Source organism: Canis lupus, chromosome 26 (assembly GCF_048164855.1).
Source record: "Canis lupus baileyi chromosome 26, mCanLup2.hap1, whole genome shotgun sequence".
NCBI classification, from domain to species: Eukaryota; Metazoa; Chordata; class Mammalia; order Carnivora; family Canidae; genus Canis; species Canis lupus.
The window spans coordinates 36497358-36521220 of NC_132863.1; the positions used below are offsets into that span (position 1 = coordinate 36497358).

Genomic DNA, 23863 nt, shown 5'->3' on the forward strand with positions numbered 1-23863 from the left:
AATCATGCAAGAGGGATTCAAAGAGTCCTCACAGATTTATTGCAGGATGTTGCCCCTCCCCCTCTGCACACACACACCACCACCCCCCCCATCCCCATCCCTACTCCAAAAACTTCCTCCAAAGCCTAGAAAACACTTTCAGAAACATTTGCTGGCTGTAGGCTGGCTTGCAGAAGAACACTCTGTATCAACAGAAGTCAGGAAAAAAGGCTGAACAATGTAGTTTCAAGTGAAGCAGCCCTGTAGGGAGAGAACAGACCATGTAGAGACACCACCACCCACCTAGGCCCCAGGAGCTTGGATCTCTCCTTAGCACTGCTCTGCTGAGGGCTTGGTTCTTTTTAAAACACACGTCCTCTCTTGTCAGAACTTACTCCAGCCTTCCCAGGACCTCTTTGGAGAGGTAAACTTGCCTGCTTTGCTGTCTGCCATGAGCTCCCCTTGGAGAGGAGCCTGCTTGCTTACCTTCCATTTTCTTCCCCCAGCAGGCATGTGACACAAGAGAAGACAATAGTGCAGGGGGGGGGGGGACTGCTCAGAGAGAGAGAGAGAGAGAGAAAGAGAGAGAGAGAGAGGAAGAAGGAGGGAGAAAAGAAGAAAAAAAAAAAAAAAAAAGCTTCTTTTTTGGCATTCCAGGATCTAGCTTCAAACTCTTCCAGAAACACCATGTCCTGGTGGAAGAAAAGGTGTGCCAGGCCTTTGCCAGTTTGCAAAATCAAGCTATGGCTAATGGCTACTTAGCCATGTGACCCAAGAAAGCAAAAAAATTCTCTCTAAACAGTTCCAAGTTAACCTAAGTGCTGTGGGGGTGAGTGTGGCACGGCCAGCCACAGAGAAATCACACTGCTCGCCCACAATTCGGATGTCTCAGAGGGAGGGGGAGAAAAGATGGTTAAAAAGTCGAGCTTACCTCTGTGGATGCATTGTTAACACTGTGTAATGTCAATACTTATAAAACATGGAGGACAGGCTCCTAGTTCTCACAGAAAAAGGGTTTGGCACTTCGGCTTGATGATCTGGCCGCCTAATAAGAGCTCATCCCCGATTGGCTGCCCCGGCGGAGCGGAGTGTAAGGCCGCCCGGGATTGGCTGAAACACTTCCTGAGCGATTATCTTTGTGAGGCTCTGGTGAGCAAGAGCCATCCTGTGCATAGAAAAAGACAGGCTAAGCTAGGCCTTTTGCAGCAAGAAAAACTTGGGAAAGGGGCCCCCAGACGCACTTCTCCCACACCCTGGCTAGATTTCCCGGCACGGGCAAACCAGTGCAGCCAGCCTGACCTGCTCCTGCAAAGCCTGAGGCCCGGATGCCACTGGGAAGGGAGTTTTTGGGGTGAGCTGGAAAGGGCTCACCCTCACCTGCCCCCACAGAAGCGGCTCTTGGCTGGGAGGAAGCCTGGCCCTTTTCTAGAACAATCCAGCAGAGCGGTTCTCCCCTCCTCCCCCCCGGGGAGGGAGCAGCCGGGGTGCAGAGTGTAGCCGAGAAGTGGGGAACCCCAGGAAAACAGCCAAGGGAGGGGGTGGTCAAGAAGAAGGGGTTTAAGGAAGGCCTCTAAGGGAAAACAGCACACAGCACAGGCAAGCCCCCAAGAAATGGCCAGAGGGCAGCAGCCCTGGCTTCTCAGAGGACAGAGGATTCAGGCCGCTGGGGAAGAGGAGAGGCACAGAGTGGTCAAGTTTGCATAGTCATTGTCAAAACGCCTCCTGGAAAAGCAGGCCGGAGAGCCATTTGCCGGCTGAGAATCTAACTTCTCACCACCACCACCCCCAGCCAGGACTCAAAGGAAAACCAAAATGGGTTCCTGCCTCCCTGCCAAGATGCCAACGGGGCCCCCCTCTCCGTCCTTACCCTAAGAAAAGCCAAATGCGCTCCTAGCAGGCCACATGCCTAGATCTACAAACTTCCCTTCCCCTCCCGGCCCCCTCCCCCACCACTGAGGCCTGCTAAACCTGTCAGTTAAACAAAAATCTGACTTCCGTATTAGTCTGCAATGCCTTCAGCTTCCTGCCTATTAACCCTCTCTCGGACTCTGGGCCTGGCTGGGAAAAACTAGGCCCTGAGATCGCAGAAAAGGCCTGTGGAAAAATACCAGCTGCAGCTCTCCCAGCAGATGCAGAAAGAGAGAGAGAGAGAGAGAGAGTGAGTGAGCCGCTGTCTCTCGCCTTTGCTTCCCAAGGAGGCGTGTACCTTCTGAATCCAGGGCACAGGCAGTGCCTCTCGGTCTGAGAAGCCATTTAAATCCAGAGGGAGAAAGAAAGATGTCAAGCCCAGCGAGGGAACAAGAACCCCCATTATTAGCCAGGCCTACACCCACAGCTTAGCCCTTCCTGCCACAATCATCCCTGTATGTATGTTCTCGGGGAACTGGGCCCTCGGTGGGCAGACAAATCCCATGAGCTTTATAAGGATTCTTGCTTAAATTTATTTCCACAGAGAACGGCTTCTTTTCGTCCCCTAAGGCAGATGGAACAGCTACTTCACACACAGACCTACACTTGGCAGCCCCCCACCCCCATCTCTGGCACTGCTCCCCAGTAAAATATTAACTAGTTTTTCAGAGCTACTTATAATTCCACCCATTTCAATAGTATTAGGAGGTCTCTGCCTGTTTCCTCCCTAAAGCTGCCTTTGTAGCTGGTCTGTACCCTGAGAAAGAAAAGGCAAATCCAAAAGGATCATAAAATGTCCATGTTTGCTAGCTTGCTTCTTTTTTTTTTTTTCCTCAAAGACAAGGTGCTTAATTAACAAGATTTTTTTAAAAAAAAACAGCAAGCTGGAACAACAGAAGCTAAATAAACACCATTCTTCAGAGGCTGTAGAAAGCTTCCAGAGGTGACGCAGCCATATGCCAGGAGGTAAAACTATGGCCCAGTAAAGTCTCCCCGCTCCTCCTAAAATTAGGGCTCATGGGTTTTCTGGTCCCACACCGTTCGTTCCCACAAAGAAAACGTGGAGCTGATCGCCCGCTCTCTCCCTGCCCCCGCCCCCCCACATGGACAACAGATGCCCACCTCGTGCACATAAATTCTTCCTGGCTGGGAATCTTATATCAAACAGAACAAGCCAGGAATCCAAACAGACTGTACTGCAAGGGCAGGGCCCAGGCTTTATGAAAAGGGAGGGGATTTTGTTGCTGTTGTGTATTAGGCGGAAGAGGCCCAGATGCAGGGAGGGACACCTCCATCACCAGGCCTGACAAGGGTCCAGCATGCAGGACAACAGGCCTGGGCCTCCCTAGGAGGGAGGGGCCTCCTCTTCCTGCCGGCGGAACCGCGTTCAGGGAGACCAAGTGGGGGACAAGAGGTGGAGGCCAGGGCTAATCAGACCGTGCTGTCCCTCTCCTGGCTGCGTGGGCAGCGGCCCTCCGCCACCATCCCCTAGGGAACAGTGTCTGCCTCTGCGGGTGCTGCTTTTGGGGGGAAGGACGTGTCTGTGAGTTTGTGCCGGGTCTCGTGTGCCACTAGCTTCACGACCCAATGAGGAAATGAAATACGCCACTGGTGCGCGTGGTGGATTTTAACCCGGGATTAAAGCTTGTTGCATAAGCAGCTGCAGTGTCCTCCCCGCTTCCCCCACCCCCCTCTGATCACTTGATCACTCGAAATGTTTTCTGGGGCAAAGAGCAGGAAGCTGCCGGCTTACTCTGGCAGTTCTGCTCGGTTTGAGGAATGCTATTGGCATTCGGGTCTGTCTGGGGTTATCAGAAAGGCAGCGATTGGGCTGGGGACAGAGACAAAGGTATGGTGGCAGATGGAATCCTGGGAGGGACAGGGATTGAAAAGGAAGCCCAGGGCAGGCCTACTAAGGGCCAGTCCTCGGCTTGATGGAATGTGGCTGATAAGCGGGAAATACAGAAACCAAATGTCGACAGCCTCGGTGGCCCTTCTCAGACACCCACCCCCCTCACAGAGTAGCCCCAATAGCTATGGCATGCTTGCCTGGGAGGTACTGTGCTAAATCAGCCGCTTTGCACTGCCCGACTCCATGAGGTAGGGAGCATTGTTAGACATTTGGAATCCAGCCCAGAGAGGTGAAGTGAGCCGCGTAAGGTCACACAGCTGCCAAGTGCCAGAGTCTGGCCTTCCAACCCAGTTAGGACGCCACATCCCTAAACTCGGTATCTTCGCCTGCCTCTAAAGAATGGAACAAAAGAGAAACCGAACCAAAAGCAGAGCAGAAACAAGGATAAAATCTACCAAGAGCAACTGCATGATCTGTGCCTTCTCTTAGGAGACCGGCTCCTCTGACAATAAGTTTTAAGTACTGAATGATGGAGCCGGGAGACGTTCAGCTCAGACTCCTTTAAGGCCCAGAGAAAGTTCCTGTCTCCCTACAAGCTTCTAGCAAGATGCTAAGGGGAACACTTTGCCATTTCTAAAATTAGATTTTTATATTCCTTGAAATCAGGAGTTCTCAACGAGGAGTGGGTTTGTGCCCCCCGGGGATAGGTGGCAATGTCTGGAGACTTTGGGGTTGTGACACTTGGGGGGAGAGGTGCTATTGGCATCTAGCAGGTGGAGACCAGGGAACGTTGCTAAACATCCTACGGCAAGGAACAGGACCCCCCCTCCCCATGACAAGGAATTATGCCATCCAAAACGTCCACGGTGCCGAGGTAAGGAAATTAATAAGCAATGAACTAATAAAAAAGGATTAAAACATGTCTCTCTTAATATTCCCAGGGGATGGAGAGAATCAGGAGACAGAATCAGGCTTACAGAAGCCAGACAGAGCGTCTTAGTGATAAAGCTGGCCTCAAAGGAGAAGAAGGGCTGACCCGGCTCCCTTCCCCAGGCAACTTACTGCCGAGGCCTGGCCTCGCTGAGATGGCTCTCCGCTCCCGCTGGCCTGCAGCCAGGCGAGCAGCAGGAGGAGCAGCCTCGGCAAGCTGCATCCCCAAGATAGCCCGTTCGCGGACTGGGAAAATAAGCACACTCGGAGTTATCTGCCTCAAGCTAAGCAGCAGGCCGCTCTGTCCGTTATGTGAAACGGGCGGGATGGAGGCAGGGAGGTGTTTTAAATATCTTGTTTTGTTTTGTTCCTTTTCGGCCAATTGGAACCGAGGCCCACTTTGGGCACGGTGACAGAAGGGCTCACCTTCAGAGCGTGGAGCTCACCGAGTCATGTTACAGCCACAAAGAGATAATTAGGACTTGTCCCTACCTTGGAGAAGAGGTGCCCTCTGGAAGGTTGTTTTGATTTTGTTGTTTTTTGTTTTTTGTTTTTTGTTTTTTACTTCTTTCTAGGAGGGGCTGGTAGATGGAAAAAAAAATGGAGAGAGAAGGGAAGGACAGGTGGAAAGGATGGGAAGGGGGGCTGCATGACCATCAGGCTGATGGCCACGGTGTGGGTGCAGTGTGGGTGTGGAGAGACTTAAGGGATGCAGGAAGAAAGTGAAAATCAGAAGGAAGAAGATGCAGGACCTCCCCTTACCTGCTTTTTTTTATTCCCTAGCAATCACCATTACAGAAAGAAGAGCACGTATTTATTTGCTGTTTGTTTCTTTGTCCCGCTAGACCAGTGGCAATGTCAAGGGACGTTTTAGGTTGTCCCATCCAGAGGAAGGGGGGTCTACTGGGATCTAGAGGGTACAGATCAGGGATGCTGCTATTAGCCAGCCCCAAGTATCACAAGCAACGAGGCTAAGAAAGCCTGCCCTAAACTGAGAGCTTTAACAGGGCAGAGCCTGGTCTGAATGCTTCACCTTTGTCCCCTTGGTCTAACACTGTGCCCGACATGTGTCAGAGCTCAATTAAACACCACCTCCCCCTCGGGTGGGTGCAATACTCCTACCTGAACCTCCGTATCTGCCCTTACAAATGCTTGCGGGGACAGGGGAGGTAGCCTGGAAGAAACTGGAGGATTTACACACACACACACACACACACACACACACACAGAGGCTGCAAGCAGTCCTTTGAAAAGAAATCAGACCTCATATCTCCTCTGTTCAAAACCCATCAGTAGACCCCACCTTATTCAGAGTAGAAGCCCAAGTGCTATAAACAGCCCACAGGATCATTGCCCTGCTCCTGATCCCTGGCTCCACTCGTGTCCTCCTCTGCTCCCATGGTTCACTCTGCTCACTCTGCTCCCGCCACCCTGATCCTCCATCTGTTCTTTCTACTGCCGGAGCGTCCCCTCCCTCCTCCAGCCCTTTCCCCTAGATCTCCTACTTCCCCTCCCCCAAGGCCATCCCCCAGCTCCCCAAAACCCCTCCCCAACAAAAGTGAACAAAAGTCCTTTCTCGCCCTCTCCCCAGCCTCAAGGTATTGGCCTTCCCAGTCTTCTCCTTTGCCATCCTCACGTCCCCCCATCCCGGTGCCCTCCCGGATGCCTCCCCCTCAGAGCCCTGGCTCCTTGGCCAGCCCTCTTCTTACACGTTAACCTTTTCTCTTTCTTTCCACATCAAGAGGCAGAACCGGGCAGTGATTGAGTGCGTGGCTGCTGGCGTCAGATTGTCTGACGTCTGGGTATGAATCCAGCTGACCCATTAGCGAGCGGGGCAGCCTTGCTTAAGGTATGAAATTCTCAGTGCCTTGATTTCCTCATCTACACAATGGGAGCAATAATAATACCCACCCGGAAATTCACTGGATCAGCGCTGTCAAGCACTAGTAGCCACGCAACACAGCGATCACTCATGTGGTTGCTGTTACAATTTCCCTCAGTTTACTCTTTAAAAAGATAATTTCTGGATGCTTCCAAGTCATTTCTCTTCCTTTATTCAACATCAAACTTTCCAAAGAAGGATGAGGATAGCTGGCATGCTCCAAGCACTGTGTCAGGTAGTATTCCAAGCAATTTACATAATCAGTTACTTTCCCAAAGGTGTGAGATGGGTGCCACATAATCATCAACCCATTTCCTAGATGAGGAAGTTGAGAACTAACAATAGTCCCCTCCTACTAAGAAAACTTCTCTATCCATCTCCTTCTGCCTGCTACTCCCCTCTCCTTAACGCCTTCCAATTATTTATTTACACACAAATCGCCGTGCCATCAATAAAGGACTGATATGTTTTTCTTTCTTTCTTTCTTTTTTTTTTTTTTTTTTTTTTTTTTTTTTTTTTTTTTTTTATGTGTTTCTTAACATGCTTGCTTCTTGGGGCACCTGGCTGGCTCAGTCAGTTGAGCAGGTGACTCTTGATCTTAGGATTGTAAATTCAAGCCCCACACTGAATGTAGAGATTACTTTAAAAAATAACATCTTGAGGCACCTGGGTGGCCAGTTGGTTGAGTGTCTGGCTCTTGGTTTTGGCTCAGGTCATGATCTCAGGGTAGTGAGATTAAGCCCCGTGTCAGGCTCTGCACTGAACATGGAGCTAGTGTGAGATGCTCTCTCTGCCTCTGCCCCTCCTCCTGCTTGCTTGCTCTCTCTCTCAATAAATAAATAAAATATTTTTTTAAAAATCTTTTTTAAAATGTCTGCTTATTATGCACTGGATTTCTTGGAAGCATACTTAAGAAATTGCTAACACTTTGCATCCGAGGAATACTGGATGGCTAGGGGTCAGGAATGGGGAGATTTTTTTACTGCTATACCTTTTGAATTTCAACCATGTGAATGTATTACTTCTTCCAAGATAAATTAGTAAATGTAATATTAGGAAAATTGTGTAAGACTATGAAATAGGCAAAAAAAAGATTAATGAATGGCCAGTCCAGGCATCCCCCTTGGGTCAGCAGCACCTTTCATTGTTTTCTGAGCTTTTATTGTTCTGAGTTTTTTACAGCACTGCCACTTGTAGAAGACTAATAGTAATGCTAGGAGACTCTGGTCAATAGACATGCAAATTTAGTCCCTGGAATGCAATTGATTATTGCCTCCTGGATATTGGGGAGTTTTGCTAATTTTTGCATCTATTCATAAATTCGAGTCAGTGTTTCTTGTATGAGCATTGCTTTGACTCCATCTTTGAATTAGACAATCGTACACGTACCCTCATTAATAATGAGTGACATAAAATACATAAAACAGGACAGCCTGGGTGGGTCAGCGGTTAGCGCTGCCTTCAGCCCAGGGCATGATCCTGGAGACCTGGGATCGAGTCCCACGTCAGGCTTTCTTCGTGGAGCCTGCTTCTCCCTCTGCCTGTGTCTCTGCCTCTCTCTGTGTGTCTCTCGTGAATAAATAAATAAAAAATCTTGAAAAAAATACATAAACATGTTCATTTTATATTGGTATGCAGGTTAAGACAAATTATTTTGAACAGTAATTTATTTTAAAAGAAAAAGAGGGATCCCTGGGTGGCGCAGCGGTTTGGCGCCTGCCTTTGGCCCAGGGCGCGATCCTGGAGACCCGGGATCGAATCCCACATCGGGCTCCGGGTGCATGAAGCCTGCTTCTCCCTCTGCCTGTGTCTCTGCCTCTCTCTCTGTGTGACTATCATAAATAAATTTAAAAAAAAAAAATTTAAAAAAAAAAAAAGAAAGAAAAAGAAGCGGGGTGCAGTGGCTCAGTTAACCGGCTGCCTTCAGCTCAGGTCCTGATTCTGGTGTCCCAGGATCAGAGCCCTGCAATATCAGGCTCCCCACTCAGTAGGGGTCTGGTCTCCCTCTGCCCCTTGCCCTCATGTGGGCTCTCACTCTCTCTCTCTCTCTCTCTCTCTCCTCCAAATAATTTTTTTTTTTTTTAAGTCCTCATTCACTTCCAAGAACCAGCTTCAACAGGTTGGTTAGTCTTGGGTCCACTGGTCATTGATGTCATGCTAACATCTGATGCTGGACACCTTGGAGTTTCCAAAACACTGCCCTGCCCAGAGACTTCAGTTCTGGAGCCCTTCTTCCACCTGACTGCACACTCCCAGGCATCTGGCTCTTGGTCTGGGCTCCCAAGCCAGCCAGTTGGGGATGGGGGGTGGGGGAGAGGTCCATTTCAAGCTTCCTCCCTAAGGAGCTTGAGCAAGTTATTTCATTTTTGTGTGTGCCTCAATTTCCAAGTCTGTGAAATGGGATTATCGTCCTTACATCAGAGACAGTGTGGGGATTATTTACCACAGGCCCAGAGCACCTGCTCAAGAAACATCTATGATTTTTCTTTCCTTGAAACCAACAAGTCTATGTACTACCACAGCAGATAGCAAATCTAAGCATCTAGGTCTGACCTCTTCCATGAACCCCAGATCTCTGCCTCTAACTCCTAGACAAGGATTTTCTCGCTGTTGATCCAGGCAATGTACAAATAGGTAAGAAGCACTTCCTCTACCTCTAAGCGCCAGACTTTTTGTCTGTTGCTCCTGTTTTCAAGGAGCTGCCTGCTAAACAGACAAGATAATGAACAATTAAATGAATACATGAATAAGTTAAAAAAAAAAAAGCCAATTGAGACCAATGGTATGAAGAAAAACAAAACAGGTGAGGGTAGAGAGAAGTAACAGGATGGGGGAGGAGGCATCCGCTTCAGACAAGTAAGGGCTCCAGTGAGGCTGTGACAGTTGAGCTGAAGGAGATAAGCGCCTTCTAGGTGGAGGTAATAGCAGGTACAAAGGCCCTGAGGCAAGCCTGAGCTTGGTAAACTTGATGTTTCTGAGACACAAAAATAAAGGCCCAGTGTGGCTGCAGTTAAATGAGATGCAGAGATGTTGAGTGTGGAGGTAAAGTTAGACATGGGCACTATTCCATCTGCAATCCTTACATTACTCAGACTCAAAATATTCCAGAATGTTTTTTACCTTTCCAAACCCCGTCTTTACCTTTCCATGCACCTGCCAAACAGAGCGCTTCAAAACAAACGTTGGCTATGATCACTTTTCCTGATGTTCCAAAAAAACCTTCAGCAATTCTCCACTAATTGATGTAACCCTGACGTCCCCCTGGGCACCCCTTTATCTGACTCCATACCCAACTTTCCCCCTCATCTCCCTTTATTTTTCATTGAAGCTGGAAAGCATGTCCCAAGTAAGACGCACCATGGTTCGTACTCCCCATATCCCTTGCTGGGACAGCAGCCACCTTTCAAATCCCAGATGCCACTTCCTGCCCAGTGTCTTTCCTACTTCCTCACCTGGGCGCCTTCCTGGCTCCTGATCTCTGACACCCTCAGAGCACATACCCCTCCCAGCCTGCAGGGCTTCTCAGGGTAGGGGCTTCTAGGACCCCTCACTAAGCAAAGCACACCCAAATTCCTATTTTTTTTTTAAAGATTTTATTCATTTATTCATGAGAGACACACAGAGAGAGAGGCAGAGACACAGGCAGAGAGAGGGAGAAGCAGGCTCCATGTAGGGAGCAGGACGTGGGACTTGATCCCAAGGATCACACTCTGGACAGAAGGTGGTGCTGAACCGCTGAGCCACCGGGCTGCCCCATATATATATATATATATTTTTTTTTTTTTTTAAGATTTTATTTATTGACTCATGAGAGACACAGAGAGATAGGCAGAGACATAGGCAGAGGGAGATGCAGGCTCCCTGCAGGGAGCACAATGTAGGACTCTATCCCAGACCCCGGGATCACAACCTGAGCCAAAGGCAGATGCTCAACCACCAAACCACCCAGGTGCCCTGGGAACCCAAATTCTTGATTCCTTCAACCTAGTCCCTCAGTTCACACCACAGAATCACCACCCCAAACAGCCCTCTCAGTCCCAACCATGGGCTAGCCTGGGCGCGGGGCCCTGAGTGTATTCCAAAGATGGTTCTTCTGCTTGTCATCTGATGCCTTTGATTTGATGGGTGCCACCATCCTGCTCATAGGACTGCTTCTGCCTCTCCCTGGTGGTTCCCTATCCTTCACTGTAGAATTGCCCGGAATTCTTCCCCCGTTCCCAGAAGTGCATGTATGACCTCCTGGGGAATCACACTGTGCAGTCAAGGCTTTGAATCCTGTCCTAACTGGTTTCCTGCCTGAGGATCCGGCTAACAAGACATCACCTGCCTGCTCAAAGCCTTCCATGGGCAGCACCTCATGATAGAGCCAAAAGATGAACACAACCCAATTGTCCATCAACAGATGAATGGATCAACAAATAGATAAGTATTCCACACAGGGGAATATTAATATTATTCAGCCATAGAAAGGAATGAAGTGCTGACACACACAACAAAACAAATACGGACGGAAGTTGAAATCACGATGCTATGCCAAGTAAGCCAGACAACAAAAGCCACAGATTGTAGAATTCCATTTCTATGAAATGTCCAGAATAGGCAAATCCATAAAGATATGGAGACATAGGTAGAAGGTTGTCAGGGGCTGGGGACGGGGTGATGAGGAGTGACAGCTTAACAGGTACTGAGATTCTGGGGCGCTTGGGTGGCTGTTGGTTAAGCAGCTACTTCAGGTCAGGTCATGATCTCAGGGTCCTGGGATCAAGCACCCCTTTGGGCTGCATGTGGCTCCCTGCTCAGTGAGGTGTCTGCTTATCCCTCTGCCCCCCTCCTCTCCGCTGCTCATTTTCTCTCTCTCTCAAACGAATAAATAAAATCTTTCTTAAAAATGCGTACAGAGATTTCCCTTTTGGGGTGATGAAAAGTTCTGGGTCTCAATGGTGGTGGTTGTACAACATTGTGAAAGCACTTACTGCCACTAAACTGTACACCTTAAAGTGGCTAAAGTGGCAAATTTTACATTATTTATATTTTATCACAGCTTTTTAAAAAAAGATTTTATTTATTTATTCATGAGAGACACAGAGAAAAGCAGATTCCCCACAGGGAGCCTGATGCGGGGGGGGGGGGGGGGGGCGAGGGGGCTCCTTCGGGACTCCAAGATCATGCCCTGAGGCAGATACTTAATGATTGAGTCACCCAGGTGCCCCACCCCTTTCTCTTTCTTTCTTTTTTTTTTTTTTTTTTTTTATGATAGTCACACAGAGAGAGAGAGAGAGAGAGAGAGGCAAAGACATTGGCAGAGGGAGAAGCAGGCTCCATGCACCAGGAGCCCAACGTGGGATTCAATCCCGGGTCTCCAGGATCGCGCCCTGGGCCAAAGGCAGGCGCCAAACCGCCGCGCCACCCAGGGATCCCTTTCCTTTTCTTTTTTAAGTAAACTCTATCCACAACGTGGGGCTAGAGCTCACAACCCCAAGATGAAGAGTTGCATGCTCCCAGACTGGGCCAGCCAGGTGCTGGCTGGGATAGGGGATACCTTCCCATTTTAAATCACAGCCTTTCAATCCCCTGCTCAAATCTACCCAACGACCTCCTGTGACTTTAGAACGTGAATCTATAAACTCGGTGTTGGGGCCAAATCACCTGCCCACCACCAGTTTCCCCTTGCCCCTCAAGCTAAAAATAGTTTTTCACATTTAAAAATGTTTGAAAAAAGGGATTCCTGGCTGGCTTAGTCGGTAGAGGAAACAACTCTTAATCTCAGGGGGTGGTGAGTTCGAGCCCCACGTTGGTTGTGGAGATTACTCAAAAAATAAAATATTTTTTACTTTATTCATTCATGAGAGACACAGAGAAGCAGAGACACAGGCAGAGGGAGAAGCAGATTCCTCATGGGGGGCCTGATGCCGGGCTCCCTGCCGGGACTCCAGGATCATGCCCTGAGCTGAAAGCAGACGCTTCACTGCTGAGCCACCCAGGCCTCCCTCAAAAAATAAAATCTTTTTTGAAAAAATGATTGAAAAAAATAATAAAAGTTGGTAAGGACACCTGGGTGACTCAGTGTTTGAGAGTCTGCCTTTTGGCTCAGGCCATGATACCAGGGTCCTGGGATGGAGTCCTGCATCAGGGAGCCCGCTTTTCTCCCTCTGCCTGTGTCTCGCCTCTCTCTCTGTGTCTCTCATGAATAAATAAATAATCTTTAAAAAATAAAAAATAAATAAATAAATAAAAAATAAAAATAAATAAATAATCTTTTAAAAAAGAAAAAATAATAAAAGTGATTTGTAGCATGCATAAATTAATGAAATCCAAATGTTTTAGTGTCCCTAAGTAGTCTTACTGGCACACCACTACAGGTGCTCATTTATTGGTTGTCTCAGGCTACACTTGGGCTACAGGGGCAGGGTCAAATAGTTCCAAGTTCCAAGAGAGACCAGAAATGGCCCTCAAAGCCTACAGCATTTACTACGGTCCTTCATAGAAAAACCTTTGCAATTTCCCTTCCAGAAGAAAATGCTGTCTCTGAGCAGGTCCTGAGAGAACCCTCTGTGGGCAGGTCTCTGCTCTCTGATCACATCTCAGGTGACACACACCCCCCTTCTGTGGCCTCCTGCCTCAGGTCTCCCTCCACTTTTCCAGACTTCTTCCCACCTCAGGTTGGGCCATCTCCTCCACCTGGACCACCTTCAATGGCATGGTCGCTCCTCCATATGACTCAAGATCTCACTGCAAACGTCAGCTCTTCCAAGAGGCCTCTCCTGACCACCCATCTGATATGGATTCCTGTCTGTTTTCAGGGACATCACCCTGTTCCTGCTTTCCTAGGACTTAGCACAATACATAATCACCTTATTCCTTTGTTAACTTACTTACTTTATGTCAGTGTACGAAGGCAGGGACTTTGTGTACCCATTCCCGGGTATTCCCTGGGCCAGCACAGGCCTGGGGCATAGTAGCTGCTCTGTATTTGTCTACTGAGTGGCATTTGCATTTTACACAGGGCAGTTTCTATACAAGATCTCCAATAGTTCAACCATGGCCCTACTTTGGTTGTGCTCCTTCTTGCACAACCTCCCAGGTGGAATCGTATGTAGTCACAATTTGTGCATCAATTTAAAAGGTTCAATACCAGTGATTTCTTTTTTTTTTTTTAAGATTTTATTTATTTATTCATGAGAGACACAGAGAGAGAGAGGCAGAGACACAGGCAGAGGGAGAAGCAGGCTCCATGCAGGGACCCCAATGTAGGACTCATCCGGGGACTCTAGGATCACGCCCTGAGCCAAAGGCAGATGCTCAACTGCTGAGCCACTGGAGCGTCCCTGAATACCAGTAATTTCACCTAGGGCAATATGCAGAAATATAAATCAACGAAATCTCCCCTTTAACTGTTTACTGCACTCCGGCCACCTTGACCTAGTGTGGGGTCCTCAGAATGTGCCAGTTGTCTCCTGCCAAATAGAACCGGCTCCTTACGGGCCCCCTACAGCTCCTTCTGCTTCAGATCCAGGACCCAATGTCACATACTCCAGGAGGCCCCCTGGGATCACGTCAGGAGATCGATCTCATTTTTCCTCCAGCACTTAGCACATTCTAAAACTAGGTGTTGTGTTGGCTTTTCAAGGAAACTTGTCATTTTCGTATACACTGTCGTGCCCCCCGGGTCTAGAGCAAGTCTGGCACTGGGGAGTCTCTCAATGTTTGTTCATTGCTGTGAATGCAATTCCGTGAGCTTCTGTGCATTTTAAATAGTTTGCTTATGACTGGGTACCAAAAGATAACTAACACGCACTTGCTAAGTAACTGGAGTAACTTGTATGGGCTTCAGCCTCCTCCTCCAGCCACCTCTGCCTCCACGGGCCTCCTCATTGTCATGACAACACCATCAGCACCAGCACTAGCATCTCCTCCTTAGAAGAGGGGCTGGTGCTTTGGGGGACTTCCCACACCAGGCATAGTTCTGAGCACGTCTTACGTACTAACTACATCGTCCCAACGGCTCTGTGAACCAGGTCCTATTCCCGCCCTCGTTTTACAGATGAGGAAACCAAAGCATGGAAAGATTAGGTCATCTGCCCATCTGAGAAAGCAAGATATTCACAAGAAAAATGAAGTCCAGGCCCTGTTGGCCTCTGCTATGGGAGAGAGGCCCAAAACAGGCAGGAAACTCCAAAGCGATCGGGAACCGATTCAGCAACAACAAACACCACCACCGCACCAAAGACAGAGACGTCGCAGACGCGGGGCCATCTGAGCCAACCTCAACTCCCAGGAGCTCTTGGGCCACCAAGCTCCCTCCCAAGTATTTCCCGGGCAGTTCTGAAGCCTCAAACCTGGATGTCATCCTTGACCTCTCTGTCTCCCACCTCCCACTCCAGAGCCTTGTGGGGTCTACCTTCGGAGCCTCTTCCACCGCCGACTCCGGCCGCGGAGCTCCATCCTGCAGGGCTGGTGGCCTGCGCCAGAGCCACCGTTATCTGTTATCTGGGCAGGAAGGGAACGGCCTCCCACAGCCCCCAGCTCCAGTCGGATCCCATCCCCCGCCCCGAGCAGCCCGAGGGATCTTTTGAAATTTCAATTTGGGCCCGGACACACCCCCCTCCCTACCCCCCACCTCTAAACCCCTTCAAAGGTTTCCCATTGTTCTCAGGCCAAAGTCTCAAATTCTTAACTGAGCTTCTGCCCGCCTGCAGGATTCCCCCAGGCTGCTGCCTCTCCGGGCTCTGAGCTCCAGCCAGATGCCCGTGTGCTTGGGAGGCTCTGAAGCCAGGCTGCCGGGTTCAAATCCTGGCACTGCCATTCAAGGTGTGACCTTGTGCAGGTAACTTAACCTCTCTGGGCCCGGGCAGCCCGGGTGGCTCAGCGGTTTAGCAGCGCCTTCAGCCCAGGGCGTGATCCTAGAGTCCCAGGATCGAGTCCCGCATCGGGCTCCCCGCATGGTGGAGCCTGTTTCTCCCTCTGCCTGTGTCTCTGCCTCTCTCTCTCTCTCTCTCTCTCTTGTGAATAAATGGGTGAAATCTTTGGGGGGAAAAGAAATCTCTCTGGGCCAATAAAATGTGGATACCACCACATAGTGTCATAGAATTTAGAGAATCATATTAGTTCCCGTAGTAAAAGAGGTTATTTAGCAGTGTTTGGTACCACTGTTGTTCTCAGGTTACTCCTACTCATCCTTCAAAACCCAGTTCAAAATTCATTCCTTCAGGGTAGGCTTTGTGGACTCCCCAACAAATCAGACACACCCACCCTATTATGTCTTGCCCCCATGGTTCTTATGGCAATCATAATTTAATACCTACTACATACTTAACAACTGGGTATAACTTTATCTGATTCCTAATTGAGTGTCTATTTTGTCCAATTCTGTATCTCTCCAGCACATAGCAGGTGCTCAGAAGTAATTTGGTGAATGTTGAACAGGAAATGGCTGAATGAGTCAATTGCAAGGATGCCCAGATCTCTAATTTTCAAGTGAAAGCATTGGGAAAGTCGAGCTTTAATGAGGACACAAGAAGACTGAAGCTTGGTGGGGGTACTGGGTTATATAAGGAGCTACAGTGATGGGCAAGTCAGGTGAAACTGGGCGTGGCCCAGAGGAGCTGCCCCACAGGCCCAGCTCAGCCTAAACTACGGGGCGTACACAGGAGCAGCTCCAACACTAGAGCTGCTGAGGACCTAAGCCCAAAATTCCTAAGCCAAAGCCCACTGGCTGATGTGGTGGGTTACCCTGGGACAGATGGCTGCAGAAACCACCTGGCTTCTGGGCCCTCCCTCCCCTACCTGTTCTCACTGCTCTTACCCACCCCTTTGGCACACCAGCCCCAGGAACGGGCTCACTCTGATGCCTCAGGCCTCCCCCAGCCTGACATCAGAACCTCTTATAGGGTGGCCAAGCTTAGCAAATGAAAATACAGGATGCCCAGTTAAATTTGAATTTCAAATGAACAATTTTCTAGTTTAAGTATATCCTGTGTTGAGACGCCTGGATGGCTCAGTGGTTGAGTGCCTTTGGCTCAGGGTATGATTCCAGAGTCCCAGGATGGAGTCCTGCATCGGGCTCCCTGCATGGAGCCTGCTTCTCCTCCCTCTGCCTATGTTGTCTCTTTCTCTGTGTGTCTCTCATAAATAAATAAATAAAATATATTAAAATATATAAAAATTAAAAATATATATATAAAAATAAAAAACAAGTATATTCTGTGTTTAATCTGGCACCCCTAAACTCTCTGGTCTCATCAAACCCTCATCAAAGCATTTTGTACTCTCAGGTAACTGTCTGCTTTGGAGTCCTGAGCCTCTTGGAAGGGCAACTCAACCCCTCCCATCTGTTTTTGGCTCTGAATAAAGGGAATTCACGGTACTGGCCACTTAGGGTTAGTTAAAGACTCTAGCTCTTACCACCTAGTACAGATGCCATAAAGAGCCACCAGAATGGCCACTCTCCCACTCCATTTTTCTGGACACCATCTCCCGGGGCCCTCACCACAAAGCCTTCTGAGTTATGCAGCAAGGATAGCTGAACCGATTTTACAGAGGAGAAAAACCGAAGACTGTTAAATCAGAGGGAGGGCCAATAAGCAAAATCCCTGGTCTTTAGGATTCTCATGCTGAAACTCTTCTGGACTCTTCGATCAGATGTGACTGAACAGTAAACTGCAAGCTGCCAAAGGGCGGGCACTTGTCTTTGGGTTTAGGGGTGGACCCCCTAGAGCCCAGCACAGTGCCTGGCCCTTAGGAGGCACTGCATAAATATTTATGGAATGAGTGACTAGAACCCACCAGAGTCCCCATGACATAAGAGGGTGAATGGTCTTGTGTGCTCTCCCTGTCTCCCTCTTACTCCCTCCTTGTTCTGGGTCTTGAACTCAGGTCTGCCTTCCAGAGCTTTCTCCATAGCACCAACTATGGGGGGGTGGGAGGGGAAGTGCAGGAGAGGGGATGGTTAAGCTTAAAAGGGTTTTGGGCTTTTCTTCCGAAATGAAGCAAAATAACAAAATGTAGCTTTGGAAGGCAAGAAACATGACCGTGGAATGTCAAAGCAGCCATGCTGGTTGTTTTTTTGCTGGGAAGAAGGGATTTTGAGAACTTAATTCAACACAGTTGCTTTCGGTAGTCATTAAACACCTGCCATACCCTCCCATTTGCTGGCAAATCGCCCTGAAACAGTAAGGGAATAAATGACTTCCCAGGAGAAAAGGATTTTCTAGGGTATCTGAGGAGATGTGTTGAATCCATCCCAGAGAACCCTTTGAGAATACGGAGCTATGGGATGGACATGCTGATTAGCTCTTCTGGAGAATAGGCCACCAGGTAAACACAGACATCCACGGTACCTCCTCTTAATTGCATCCACCTAGACCTGAAGTCAGACATGAACATTGGGGTCTGACTCAGGGAATTTTTTTCTGTTTCCCATGGATGTTTTCTGGTCTCGGGGATACAAATGACAGGGCCATGAGGGGTGGTATGCAAATTTAGGGTCTGAGACCCATTTAATCAGGACTCATGGTCTTTATAATGAACCAGAAGTGACTTGGAGGCATTTTCATTGGGTTTTTACCTTTGGGGTGCTTCCTCCCATGACCAATGCCAGCCTGGTCAGGGATCTCATTCTGACCAGCAGATGTTTCTCCAGGGACTTCCCCTAAGGACATGCTCATCTGGAGAGATCCTTCAGCTTCACAGAGAGGCCTTTTCCAGAGATACCCAGCCCCACCCAGCAGTCACCCTCTATGACATCACGCTGCTGGACTGAGCGCTGAGGTTATCAACCATCAGACCACATGCTCCTCTTGATTTTTTTTTAAAGATTTTATTTATTTATTCATGAGAGACACAGAGAAAGAGAGAGGCAGAGATACAGGCAGAGGGAGAAGCAGGCTCCATGCAGGGAGCCTGACATGGGACTTGATCCCAGGACCCCAGGATCACACCCTGAGCCGAAGACAGACGCTAAACCACTGAGCCACCCAGGGATCCCCTATATGCTCCTCTTATATATTGACCTGCTGGCTCTTGGTCTCCCCAGCTAGGCCCTGAGCACCACCAAGACCAGATAGTGTCTGACTAGCTCACTCTGGATCCCCAGCCCCACAGCAGGCACGGAGGCAAAGCCTGGAAAAAGGATGGATAACAGTGATGATCTGACCGCCTGCTAATTATGTGCCAGCTTTTAGATTTTTTTCATCTATTAAGCCACTGAATCCTCACAGCATTGGAAGTCAGGTATCTCTCTCTCTCTCTTTTTTCTTTAATTAATTAATTATTTTTAAATTTTATTTTTATCATTTTTATTTTTTAAATTTATTTTTATTTTTAATTTTTACATTTTTTATTGACTTTTCTTTTTCGATTTTTTTTCAGTGAGGCAGGTATCTTGATTACAATGCTTTGCACTGGCCATTCCCTCTCCTTGCAATGCCCTTCCCTCAGATGTCCCTAGGACTCACCCCCTCTCTTCATTCAGAACTCTGCTCAAATGTCACCAACCCAGGCCTTCCCTTACCCCCTCCCTAAAGCAGCACCCTTCAACCTCATACCCTGCTGTTAGGGGGTTGAACGGTGTGTCCCCCCCCAAATGATATGTTCAACCTCCCACGCCCACCCCAGTAGCTCAGAATGGGGCCTTTTTGAAACAGGATCTTTACAGAGGTAATGAAGTTAAAATGGGGTCATGAGGGTGACCCCGATCCAATAAGACTGGTGTCTTTACATACAAATTTGGACACGGAGACAGGCACAGAAGAGGATGTGAGAAGTACAGGAAGAAGGTCTTGTGAAGACACAGCGTTGGAGTGAGGTGTCTATAAGCCAAGGAGAGTCAAAAGTGCCTATAGACCAGCAGAAGCCAGAAGGAGCCTACAAGTTTTCTCCAGCAGGTTTCAGACTAGCAGGGCCCAGCCCACAGTTTGGTTTCAGACTTCTGGCCTCTAGAACTGAGACACAATAAATAGCGGCTGTTTGTGCCCAGGTTGTGGTACTTGGTTACTATAGTCCTCGGAAAACAGTACACCTGCTTTATTTCTCTTCCTTGCTCTGATCACCACCTGCCCACTGCATGTATTTTATTCATCTATTTACTTCCGGCACCCACATGGGAACGTGAGTCTCTTAAGGCCACGGTCTCATGTTCCTGCAGCTGTTACAAGGCCTGGGGTTTTTTTGTTCCTTCAAGAACAGTTTATTGAGTGTCTATTATGTGCCTGGTCCTGCTGTCAGTGCTGGGACACAGCAGGAATGCAATAGACAAAGACAAAGATCCTTGGCTTTTTTTCTTTTTTTTAAGATTTTATTTATTTATTCATGAGAGACACAAAGAGAGAGAGGCAGAGACACTGGCAGAGAAAGAAGCAGGCTCCCTGGGGGGACCCTGATGTGCAACTCCATCCCAGGACCCCGGATCACTCCCTGAGCCAAAGGCAGATGCTCAACCACTGAGACACCCAGGTGCCCCAGTCCTTGTCTTTTTAAAGCTTCTGGTCTGGGCATGTAGGTGGCTCAGTATGTTGGGCACCTGACTTCGACTTGGGTCATGATCCCAGGGTCCTAGGATGGAGCCTAGCATCAGGCTCCCTGCTCAGTGGGGAGTCTGCTTCTCCCTCTCCCTCTGCCTCAACCCACTGCTTATTCTCTCTCTCCCATGCTCTCTCTCTCAAATACATAAATTAAATCTTTAAAAAATAATAATATATGGTCTATTAAGAAGAGACATAATAAACAAAAAAAAAATGGTGATGAGGGCTATGGAGAAAAATACAGCAGGAAGGGAGGTAGGGAGTTGAGGTGGGCAGCAGTGATAATCAGGGTGGACAGAGCCCACAGTAGGGCGGTGACCCTTGAGTCAAGACCTGAAGAAAGTTAGGGAGAAGGCATGGGGTATCTGGGTGCATTGCAGGTAAGCCAGTGGTTCCCAGCCAGGGTAACTTTGCCCCCCAGAGGATATTTGGCAATTTCTGGAGACAGGGAGGTACTAGAGCTGGTAATGGGGAATGGCCAGGAATGTTCATGCTGACCATCACGCAGTGCACAGGACAGCCCCAAACATGCTCAGCACAAGGCCAAGAAGTGAGAAGGTGAGAAGCATGTCCTGAGAGTCTGTAGGTGCAGGTGCAGGTACACAGGTGCTGGGTGCTGCAAGGAGCTCGCTGTGCTGGAAGTTTCTGTTCTGTGGAAAGAAATAGCAGTGGAGGAAGTCAGAGGGTACCCAGGAAGGGCGGGGCCTGTGGGCCTTTTTAAAATAGGATCATTGGGACACTTGGGTGGCTCAGCAGTTGAGTGTCTGCCTTTGGCCCAGGGCATGATCCCGGGGTCATGGGATCGAATCCCACATCAGGCTCCCTGCCTGGAGCCTGCTTCTCCTTCTGCTTATGTCTCTGCCTCTCTCTCTCTCTCTGTGTGTGTGTCTCTGATGAATAAATAAATAAAATCTTAAAATAGGATCACTGTTTTAAGGAGGTCGGTTTTTATTCCACATAAGACAGGAAATCACTGGCAGCTTTTGAGCAGAGAAGAGAGACAGACTGACATGTTCTAAATGGTTAACTCGGCAGTGGGGTTGGAAACAGACTGTCTGAGGGGGCAAGCGCAAAGGAGGGAGCCCAGTGAGGAGGCTGTTGGAATATTCTAGGCCTGAGGTGAAGGTGGCTCAGAGGGGGTGGAGACTGTGAGGTGGAGAGAAGGGGAAAGAATCCAGATCTACTTGTAAAGTTCAGCTAACAGGGTGGGAGAGGCGTGGGTGGCTTCAGGGGTTTTTGGGCAGAGCAGCCAGTAGGACAGAGGTAGAGCCAGCAGGATGGAAGAGCTGCCGAAGGGCAGGTTGGGGGAGAACGTGGGAGGAGGTCAGGAACCCACAGTCATCCAGGTGGAGCCCTCCAGGAGGGAGTTAGATTATGGTGTGCAGGGGGAGTTTGCTTGGGGGTATAAATGTGGGCACTGTCATCATACAGATAGTATCAACAGCCACAATACAGGGGCGCCCGGCTGACTCAGTCAGTAGAATGTGTGACCCTTGAGCTTGGGGTTGTGAGTTCAAGCCCACCTTGAACTGTAAGATAACTGCATAAAGATAACTTAAAAAGAAGATCTTGTGGGTGGCTCAGTGGTTGAGCATCTGCCTTTGGCTCAGGTTGTGATCCTGGAGACCCGGGGATCCAGTCCCACATCGGGCTCCCTGCAGGGAGTCTGTTTCTCCCTCTGCCTGTGTCTCTGCCTCTCTATGTCTCTCATGAATACATAAATAAAATCTAAAAAAAAAGGTGGCGGGGGGGACGCCTGGCAGGATCAGTGGTTGAGCATCTGCATGATCCCAGAGTCCTGGGATCGAGTCCCACATTGGGCTTCATGCATGGAGCCTGCTTCCTCCTCTGCCTATGTCTCTGCTTCTCTCTATGTGTCTCTCATGAATAAATAAAATCTTTTTAAAAATCTTTATTTTTTTTAAATTTTATTTATTTATAAATAAATAAGCCAAAGGATGATGCTCAACTGCTGAGCCACCCAGGTGTCCCTTAAAAATCTTAAAAAAAAATTAATCTTAAAAAAATAAAAATAAAAACAATAAAAAATAAATCTTAACAAAACACAAAACAAAAACAAGCCACAATATCAACATACCACCTAGAACAGGAGGTTCTAGGGACAAGTAGAAGGTTCAACCAAGGGCCAATCCCTGGGGCTCTCCACAGCTAGAAGTTTTGGGTACAGTGAGCCAACAAACATGACAAGAAGTTTCCAGTGATGGGGAAAAGAATCAGGACAAGGGTGTCCTAGGAAGAAAGTGTTTGAAGAAGGAAGCAGTGACCATCTTGTCAAATTGTCCAAACTGGTCAGGTTGGGTGAGGCCTGAGTATGGCCCACTGGCCCTAGGAATATGGTAGTCACTGGCAAATAGGTCACTGACACACAGATGCACTTGATAAACCTTCGGGGATTGGATGTCTCAGATGACCTCAAGAGATTGCCACTCCAAGGGGTGCCTGGGTGTCTCAGCCAGTTGGGCATCTACTTTTGGCTCAGGCTGTGGATCTTCCGGTCCTGGGATCGAGTCCCACATCAGGCTTTCTGCTCAACAGGGAGTCTGCTTCTCTCTTTCTCTCTCTGCGTCTCTCTTTCTCCCCCTCTGCTCCTCCCCACTACTCACTCTCTCTCAAATCAATCTTTTTTTAAGATTTTATTTATTTATTCATGAGACACACACAAACACACAGAGAGAGAGAGAGAGAGAGAGAGAGAGGGGCAGAGACACAGGCAGAGGGAGAAGCAGGCTCCATGCAGGGAGCCTGACGTGGGACTTGATCCTGGGTCCCCAGGATGATGCCCTGGGCTGAAGGTCACACTAAAAACCTCTGGGCCACTGGGGCTGACCCTTAAAGATCTTATTTATTTATTTGAGAGGGAGAGTGAGAAAACACTAGCAGGGGGGAGGGGGAGACGAAGACAGAGAAGCAGACTCCCCAGGGGGGAGCCTGCCGATGTGGGACCGGATCCTGGGACTCCAGGACCACTCCCTGAGCCAAAGGCAGGTGCTCAACTGCTGAGCCACCCAGGCATCCCTCAATCAATCTTTGAAACAAAAACAAAAACAAAAACAGATTGCCACTCCAAGCCATGTGAAAGGAGCAGAGAAAGCTGTGGGTTCAGGTTTGGCTTAGGCATTTTCTAATTGTGTGATATTGGACAAGTTCCTTGCCTGCCCCAGTTATCCCCAAAATTGTCAAGGTAAATGAGATCATGAAAAGTAAAGAGGCTCTCAGCCTTGAAAACTGTGAAATACCTTATAAGGGCCAGGGGTGATCTTTGCCAACAGAGCATTTATGCAAAGACATCATCCCAGAAATCAACTCTCAAGGTCACTCAGCTTCTGCTGACATCATTCAACGGAGAACAGATTGAGAATTCTCAACCTTTCAAGAATGGTGCATCCTGTTACTATGAGGTCCAAACCTTACTGCTTCCTGACAAAAATATGATACATTGATTATAGTAATTTAACATGTATTTTGAATAGGAAATGCACGTGCATTGTAAAGAATGAAAATACAGAAAAAAATCTGTATTTTTATACAGATATTTATTCAGGGAAAAACTAAGTCTCCCTCCATCCCTGACCCTCTGATGCCCTCCCCAGAGGCAATGACTGCTGGCAGTTAGCAGAAAGGGTCTGTGTGGGGCCAGCACATGATCTCCCCTCCTCCTCCGATGATTCACACAAACAGCAAGTCACCCACACTGCTCTGCTTCCTGCTTCGGCACTCATCCGTTCATCTCAGAGAATTGTTCCCTATTGATATACATAGGCCTGTCTTATTTTT

The 23863-nt window shown here is 48.5% G+C and overlaps 1 protein-coding gene and 1 long non-coding RNA gene across 18 annotated transcripts in view; one reads left to right on the forward strand and one right to left on the reverse strand.

Annotated features, from left to right (window-relative positions):
- The window catches only part of ZMYND8 (zinc finger MYND-type containing 8), a 143671-nt gene extending 125411 nt beyond the window's left edge, over positions 1 to 18260 (reverse strand). For 6 of the 17 annotated variants that reach the window (XM_072801350.1, XM_072801348.1, XM_072801338.1 and 3 more), the window contains exons 1-2: positions 18115 to 18255; positions 911 to 1144 (exon numbers count right to left, since the gene is read on the reverse strand). In XM_072801350.1, the coding sequence (XP_072657451.1) occupies positions 911 to 924 (14 nt within the window). In that variant the 5' untranslated portion in view covers positions 925 to 1144; positions 18115 to 18255. Of the gene's footprint in view, positions 1 to 104; positions 241 to 282; positions 429 to 465; positions 493 to 910; positions 1145 to 1846; positions 1959 to 18114 lie in introns of those variants that run through there. The other 11 variants (XM_072801343.1, XM_072801331.1, XM_072801328.1 and 8 more) reach the window with 6 other exon arrangements.
- A 53-nt stretch (positions 18261 to 18313) lies between these two features.
- LOC140618584 (uncharacterized) lies at positions 18314 to 20992 on the forward strand. Its single transcript, XR_012018655.1, has 2 exons — positions 18314 to 18779; positions 19291 to 20992. It is a non-coding gene; the product is annotated as an uncharacterized lncRNA (long non-coding RNA).
- The last annotated feature ends 2871 nt before the right edge of the window (positions 20993 to 23863 follow it).